Source organism: Octopus bimaculoides, chromosome 8, assembly GCF_001194135.2.
Source record: "Octopus bimaculoides isolate UCB-OBI-ISO-001 chromosome 8, ASM119413v2, whole genome shotgun sequence".
Classification (NCBI taxonomy): domain Eukaryota; kingdom Metazoa; phylum Mollusca; class Cephalopoda; order Octopoda; family Octopodidae; genus Octopus; species Octopus bimaculoides.
In genome coordinates this window covers 378,663-387,466 of record NC_068988.1, presented here as the reverse complement: position 1 = coordinate 387,466, position 8,804 = coordinate 378,663, and the positions used below count along the sequence as shown (strand labels likewise).

The window sequence follows — 8,804 nt, the reverse complement described above, 5'->3', positions numbered from 1 at the left end:
ATATATATATATATATATATATATAAATGCAGAGGTAACACACAAGTAAGCAGATGTTTATGAAAAAGAAGAACGAAAATGCGGCTTTTTTTAAATTAGGTTCATTTCAGTTTCTTTATATAAAAATACATTCAAAAAATGTTTTTGTTTTACATGTTTCGGTTGTTTATAAACCTTATCAAAAATGAAATATGCAGAGAAAAAATCATTAATGAAATAAGCGTTGATAGTACAGTTCAGTATTTAAGAGGTAAGGAATTATGTATATTATTTACATTATTTACATTTGACGGATATTTGTCATCTTGCTTGATGAAGGCTGGAGGGTATATCAGCTGAAACAAGATGAGGACAAATATCCGTCAAATGTAAATGATGTAAATAAGGTCAAAAAACGTTCATAGTGTACTCTTCTTTTCCCTGCAAGAGCACGTGGTAATTTCCATTATTTTGCGTGGCGTTGCTAGTAGCAACTTCAGTTGCTATCTGTGATGCTAAATCAAGTAGTGTGGTCAAAACTATTTTCAAAAGGAGGGGCGGCCGCAGCAGTCAAATAAGCAGCAGCAGCACTAATAGTCGTCGTAAAGTTATCTCCCCTGAAGTCTTCACAGAAATGCATCTATTCAACGTCTCATCTTTATTTCTTATGAATAATATACAAATAGTTTCAGTGTTTCCAGCTTAAAGAATTTAGATTCGATACTTTAGGAAATGCATTTCCTTGTTAATGCGTTCATTTACAGGAAAAAGAAAATTACACTATGAACGTTTATTTTATTACTAATTTTATTATTTTTTTTCTCCACATATTTCATTTAAGTAAATATTTTTGATAAGGTTTATAAACAACCGAAACATGTAAAACAAAAACATTTTTTAAATGTATTTATATAAAGAAATTTAAATGTTACAGTTCTATATTTAAGAGATGAGGAATTATTTACATTATCTACATTTGACGGATATTCGTCCTCATCTTGTTTGTTGTTAACACAACGTTTCGGCTGATATACCCTCCAGCCTTCGTCAGGTGTCTTGGGGAAATTTCGAACCTGGGTTCTCATTCCTATCGATGTTACTATTATTATTATTATTATATTATTATTATTAACAACAAACAAGATGAGGACGAATATCCGTCAAATGTAGATAATGTAAATAATGTAAATTTAAATGTACCTAATTTTAAAAAAGTAGCATTTTCGTTCTTCTTTTTCATATATATATATATATATATATATATATATATATATATATATATATATATATATATGCTTGTGTGTGGATGATTGTGTATCTGTGATTGTCTCCCCCACTCGCCAACATTGCTTGACAACCGATGCTGGTGTATTTACGTCTCCGTAACCTAGCGGTTCGGCAAAAAGAGACCGATAGATGTACTAGGCTTACAAAGAGTAAGTTCTGAGGTCGATTGGCTCGACTAAAAGGCGGTGCTCCAGCATGGCCGTAGTCAAATGGCTGAAACAAATAAAAGGATAAAAGAATATATACATACATATATGTATGTGTGTGTGTGTGTGTGTGTGTGTGAGAGAGAGAGACACAGACAGACAGACAGTAAGTAATTATACACACACACACAAAGCTACATCGTTATTTAATTGCTTCTATTTGGTGTGTGTGTGTGTGTGTGTGTGTGTGTGTGTGTGTGTGTGTGTGTGTGTGTGTGTGTGTGTGTGTGTGTGTGTGTGTGTGTTGGTGCTTATTGCATTGATAATGAGATAGATAAATTAGCTGGAGGGGATTTAACGGCTGGTAGCGTTGGATTAAGAGAGGAAAACACCTGGAAACGACTCTCCCTTGATAATGTGTCGAGGGTCGAGCGAAGGTAGCCACAGGACAACTAAGAAAGGATTTCCATCTCCAATCTCATCGACGCGATGAGATATAAGACTAATCAGATCATTGATTGATGATTATTTCTCTCACCTCCCCCCTCCACTCCTTTCAATATACTCCGAGTTGTTTGAATAACATTAATAGGTAGGAGCTCCTTAGTGGCATAACTGCAGTTTGGTGCCCCACCTCGTCTCGCTTTGTCATAACTTTCTAATACATGCATTTTCATAAATGAAATTTTAAAGAGATTCGTTTTCGCAACTGAAGATTACGAATGGGCTTTATGCCTTTGTTTCTGTCTTTTTTCTTTAAGAAGTATCTGATCATTCGCAACTTCCCGCTCTCGATTTTGTTTCCTCTTAATTCTGTTTGCTAAGGCGTGTGGCTTAGTGGCTAGGGAGTTGCATTCACGATCGCTAGATCGTGGGTTCGATTCCCGAACCTGGCTATGCGTTATCTTATTATGCAAACTACTTCAATTTATAATCCTCCGGTCCCCTCAGCTATGAATGAGTAACTCTGCGACCACTGGCAGCCCATTCTGAGGGAGGGCGTTGTGATCCTGTCGCGGTCAAGACACCATGGACACCGAGTAACCGGTGTTATGTAGCGAACAACTCGAGACAGTACTTATTATAATTCTCTATAAAATTCATATTTTTAAAGAACATTTTGCTGTGTGGTACGAAGCTTGCTTCCCAACCACATGATTCCGGGTTCAGTCTCACTGCGTGGCACCTTGGGCAAGTGTCGTCTACTATAGCCTCTGGCCGACCAAAGCCTTGTGAGTGAATTTGGTAGACGGAAACTGAAAGAAGCCCGTCGTATACGTATATTTGTGTATGTGTGTGTGTGTGTGTGTGTATCTATGTGTTTTTTTGTCTGTGTTGTACCCCCATCACCGCTTGACTGAAACAAGTGAAAGATATGAAAGATGTATGTATGGATGGATGGATGGATGTAGGCGTGACTGTGTGGTAAAAAATTTACTTCCCAACCACATGGTTCTGGGTTCAGTCCCACTGTGTGGCATCTTAGGCAAGTGTCTTCTCTTATAGCCCTGGGCCGACTAATCACTTACAAGTGAATTTGATAGACAAAAACGTTGTGGGGAAAGCTGTCGTCTTTACTTGTGCATCAATCTTTACTTTCATCAATCCATCTATTTGTCTATCTATCCATCTATCTATCTGTCTGTCTGTTTGTCTATTTGTCCATCTATCTATCCATCTATCTGTCTGTCTGTCTGTCTGTCTATCTGTCTATCTGTGTGTGTGTTTATGCATACGTGTCTTTGTGCCTGTGCTTGACCCTCCACACACACACACACACCAATGCTTGACAACTGGTGTTGGCTTGTTTACGTTCCCATAATATTAGCGGTTCGACAAAACAGACTGATAGAATAAGTATGCAACTTTTAAAACATGGCACCAAGGTCGACCGGTTTGTCTGAAGCCCTTCAAAGCATTGTCCAAGCATGGCCACAGTCTAATGACTGAAAGAAGTAAAAAAAAATAGAGACATAACCGTAATGTACACCTTCGAAAACGCATCCCTGTAAAATTTCGTTAAGAAAATAGGTTTCACTTTTAAAAATTATACAGAAACAAGAGTGGTGGGGCCCTAATGTGTACTTATACGCCTCCGGCTTCGTATTGAGTAACGAAAACAAATTGTTGTCTTCACCACGTTTCTTTCACAACATTGCAACGAGTTCCATGGAGATTATATTCCGGTTTATACTCCAAGGTGAACAAAAGAACATTGAAGCGTCACGAAGGGGAGACGAACTTATCGAGTCCTCTTCATATGTCGTCTGCTGTAATACCCTCACGGCTAAACCCGAGTTCGCTCTGTAAAGAATGCCTGTGTTTGTGTGTTCGTTCCGGCGCATTCTACTCACACGCGCATCAACGCACGCACGCACAGAGTTTCATGTGAACGCATGCTTAGCATGAACCAGGAAAGGCGAGGAATTCGTTTGGGTGGGGAGAAGAAAATGAAGAATTTCGGTAAAGTCTACAGATAACAGCGATCGTTGTTCCTGCCAAACATTAAAATCATAAAGAAGCTTCGCTTACTTTATTTGTTATTCTTTTTCCTGTTTAGGCAGCGAACCGGCAGAAGCATTTGAACGCCGGGAAAAATGCTTAGCGGTATTTCGTCCGTCTTTACGTTCTATGTTCAAATTCCGCTGGGGTCGATTTTATCGTTTTGGAGTCGATAAAATGAGTACCAGTCGAGCACTGGGGTAGATGTAATCTTATCCCCCCTCCCTTGAATTTGCTGGTCTTGTGCCTATAGTAGAAAGGATTATTTTTATTATTAATATGACAACTTTGCGAGAAAAAAAATGATCATTCAGCGAAACGAAACAATACGCTATTATTGTTTTATATTTTTAGACAACTTAAGAAGCAACCACTTCGCTATCTCAGCAACAAACATTTTGACCAAAATACTGTTGTTATTATATATTAAAAAAGAGAGGGGGGAGTGAAACAGAGAGAGAGAGAGAGAGAGAGAGAGAGAGAGAGACGGTAGGAGAGGTTCACAAAATGAATAAAGGCGGGGAGAAACAGGTTTGGGGTGGGGGTCGTTTGTTTCTACAGATTTTTCTATTTTACAAGTTAAATTGAAAATCAAAATTATAAGCAAAAAGAAAAAAAAATTACATTCGTTTAAATTCAAAATACTCACTTTTTTTCCTTGAATCTTTTATTTTTTTCCCCCTTTCATATAAAAAAACAAATTTTGTCTTTCTGTAATCTTCGCTGCTAATTCTTTTACACCAATTTCGCGTTTTATTCTGTGACTGCTTCCCTCCCACACTACCACCCCACTCCTCTTTCGTCCTCTCTCTCTTTATCTCTCTCCCTCTTTCTCTCTCATTAACCTCACATCCCCGCTCCCTTTCTTCTTTCTCTCTCTCATCTTTACATCTCCGTTCTTTTTCTTTTTCTTTCTTTACTTCTTTCTTTCTCTCATTATCCTTACATCTCCCTTCCTCCTCTCCCCCCTTCTTCTCTCTCTCTCTCTCGTTATCGTTACAACTTCTCCTCCTCCTCATTTTTCTTCTTCCTTTCTTTTGCTCTCTCTCGCTCTTTCACTGCCAGATTACCAAAACAAACCCTCACCCTCCCAGCACCCGTCGTTCCCCCTCCCTCCACACTTCCACTGTCTTCTCCCTCCCCCACATTCTTTCTCTAACTCTTCGTAGTAGAAGAGAAAAGAAAGAAGAGAAAGAAGAAGAAAGCCATTTCTAGGAGGACTTATGCGAGCGAGCGCTCTCTGGCGACCAGGCTCCGTTGGTGTATGCCACCCTGCAACCAACGAACAGCAGACGTGCTGCTAACAACAACAACAACAACGGCGAGCAAACGTTGAATTACCAAATCACATTTCTCGACATAAGTCAAAATTGTACAGTTTAGGACGACACACCAACATTATGTCTGTGACTATGCCAAATGGAGAATTAATTCGACTCGTTGTTTTATTTGTTTTAATTTTCTCACCTGCTCCAATTTTAAGTCAAGATTTCGAACCTGTTTATCTGCAGGGTGATCCTGGTGAGCGCGGACCAACTGGCCCCGTCGGACCACCTGGCAAAGATGGCAAGCCGGTAAGTTTAGATTTTCATTTCATTTTATTTCATCGTATTTATAAATGAATATGTGTCTGAATGTGAATTAGATCCATCCGTCTGTCTATCTATCTATCTACATTCATACACACACGGCGCGCACTACCTATATGTACATATATATATATATATACACATACATACATACATACACACATGCATACATACATACACACATACATACATACATACATACATACAGACATACATACATACATATATACATACATGCATGCATACATATATGCATTCATACATACATACATACATACATATTATTTTATTCTACGTTTCAGCCGAAAGGTTTTGGCCATGTTGGGGCACCGCCGTTCTAACGATTGTGCCAGCTAATCAAAATATTCGGTGTCATGAATCCATTACAGCCACCCGTTCTTACCGACTGCGAAACCGATTGTTAAAATCAGCTGTAATGGATCGATCATACTTTGATTGATATACCCTTTATATACCCCTTCTCGATCGCCGACAAATATACGAGTGCATATTTTTTACTGACTTGTGGATTCGTAGACGTCTATACATACATGTATGTATGTATGTATGTATGTATGTATGTAAGAATGAATGAATGCGAGTTCAACAGGATACGGCTGTCCAGCGTTTGTCTGTTTGATGATCTGTCGTGTCGTCTCATGTAAGAATACAGACCTACCCAGGATTTGCAGATCCTGTTGCAGACGTTGCAGGGTGCAGTGGTGGTCACCGTCAGAAATCTAGATTTAGTTTGTTTTTTGTTGTTTTTTTTTGTTTTTTTACAATTTATTTTATTACTTGTCAGAATGGTGAAAATGTGAGGAGAAAAAAGAGAGAAAGAAAAAGAAAAAAGTATTATATTAAGTAGTGATATGATGGAATATTGTCAGATTTGATGGTATTTGACATTGTTCTCTAAGAACCGGTTAATATAAGTTTGCTTTATGGACGGTATTCTTTCGGTATATGACTATAAAATGAAAGTGGAAAATTATGATAGGCGTTTGGCGTTGAAATACTGAAAAGAAAAATTGAAATTTGAAAAAATAGAATTTTTTCTTTCAATCAGAATTGTTACCTCCGTACATGAAATAATAATAATAAGAAGAACAACAACAACAATAATAATAATAATAATAATAATAATAATAATAATAATAATAATAATAATAGTGGCTGTGTAGTAAGAAGCTTGCTTCCCAACCACATCTCCGTTGTTAAAAACAGGAATCAGAAGTGATTTTTGAAAATAAAATAAAATTAAATTAAATTAAATTAAATTAAATTAAAAAGCTGACTTTGCGGGGTGAAAGTAGTTTAGGTCGCCTATTTGGCACGTGCCCCTTAGATATTATCGAATAGATATTTCCACTTTCAATTTGTGATCACAAACCGAAAGAATACCCAATCGATCTACTTAAGCAATTTCGTTCCCACGAAGTAAAAAAAAACGTCGTTGTACCTAAGAATACAACACTTACTTTCCACAACCTCGTTTCGTCGACCGAGGGTTAAAAATGTAGCAGCCGTCTACATGAAGTGATAAATTTCATGTTTTTCATAGCGTGGCTTCTGTATATATATATATATATATATATATATTATATGAGGTTGGTTGGTACAATATTCATCTTCGTTCGTATTATATTTCGCTTTCAGTTGAGAAACATTATACATACCGGGGCACATTAAGTTTTAGCTGAGAGTCTGAGAGTGTGAAAATCGTCGATCAACAAACACGTGTTGTTTCGGAGAACCAATGTAAACAGTTGGTGTCTAAAGAATCAAATGTAAAGAAATCTAAGAGAGGAATGTTCCAAGTTACACTGCTTCCATTGTTTATTGAAGAAATCTCCAGCTTACCCTGTTGCTATTGTTAAACAGTCGTACATACATACATACATACATACATACATACATACATACATACATACATACATACATGCATGCATGCATGCATGCATGCATACGTCCGTGTGTGTGTGCGCGCGCGTAAGGATTTGTCTGTATGTGTAATTTTTGTGTAAGTTTTAATTGTGAAACATTAAAAAGCATCTTAATTAATTTTGATTATGTATGTTTGTATGCATATGTATGTTTGTTGTATGCATATGTATGTTTGTATGCATATATATATATATACGTACGTGTGTGTATGTGTGTCGGTGTGTATATTGAGTGGCGGCCCAGAGTTTAATTCTCTGTAGCGGCTTGGTGGGCCTTTTCCCCGGCTATTAGGGGATTCTACCCAATCCTCTTAGCTGTCTTCACAACTATTCCCCAGCGATCGACATTTGCTTCATTTCTAAAATACCAATCTCGACGCTTCAATGTTTGTTCATAAAATTCGTCTCATTTATACATACATACATACATACATACATACATACATACATCTATTGAGAAATCTGCAGTTACTCTATCCAGATTACAAGTTCAGGTTTATACCTGTAATTATTGGAACCCTGGGATATGTAACACACTGCCTAAATACCAATCTTGAGAAATTAGGCTTCTCAAAACCAGAAAGGAGAAAGCTAATTCGAAGACTACAGATCCAATCCATCACTGGAACTGTAAAAATCTGTAAAACTTTCCAGAAGTTTATCATATGAGCATGTCTAGATATGCAACTATATGCATGAGAATACATACATAAAGCAAACCATACAAATCTGAACATACAAATCTATACATACATACATACAAACAAACAAAAACACCCTGTTGCTGATGTTGAAATTGCAATGTGGGAGCCTTGAATCTAGGTTAGAAACCGATTCTTTCTCTATTGGTTGGAAATCTTCAAATAAACTAAATAATGGCATACATACATATGTGTGTGGTGAGGGCATTCTGTGTCTGTCTCCAACATGCCCCCACACACACTAAAATTTGTTCAGATAGACATCTACCAATGCACAGGTATATCGCTGTTTTCTATTTATTATTATTATCTCGTTTGCTACAGCACATTGCTGCATCTCTGATTAATGACTTTAAAATTGATTACTATCTCATAAATGACAATATTATGACGAAGCTTCCTTTACGGTATACACGCCTATTGACTAACTACACAACTATTTTAATGTAATCGATGAGCGTTCTATTCTGAGGAAGGGCGGCCGTACGTGTATGAACGTAGCATTTATATACACGCGCACGCACACACACACACCTCACATATATATGCATGCATACATACAAACACACGAACATACAGGCATATATGTATTTGTGTGTGTGTGTGTGTGTGTGTGTGTGTGTGTGTGTGTGTGTGTGAATATATATACAAACA

The 8,804-nt window shown here is 37.3% G+C and overlaps 1 protein-coding gene across 3 annotated transcripts in view; it reads left to right on the top strand.

Moving 5' to 3' along the window:
* The window catches only part of LOC106871778 (collagen alpha-3(IX) chain), a 239,898-nt gene that overhangs the window by 196,541 nt on the left and 34,553 nt on the right, over window positions 1-8,804 (top strand). For all 3 annotated transcript variants that reach the window (XM_052969917.1, XM_052969918.1, XM_052969916.1), the window contains one exon: window positions 5,426-5,488. In XM_052969917.1, coding sequence (XP_052825877.1) covers window positions 5,426-5,488 — 63 coding nt within the window. The remainder of the gene's footprint in view (window positions 1-5,425; window positions 5,489-8,804) is intronic.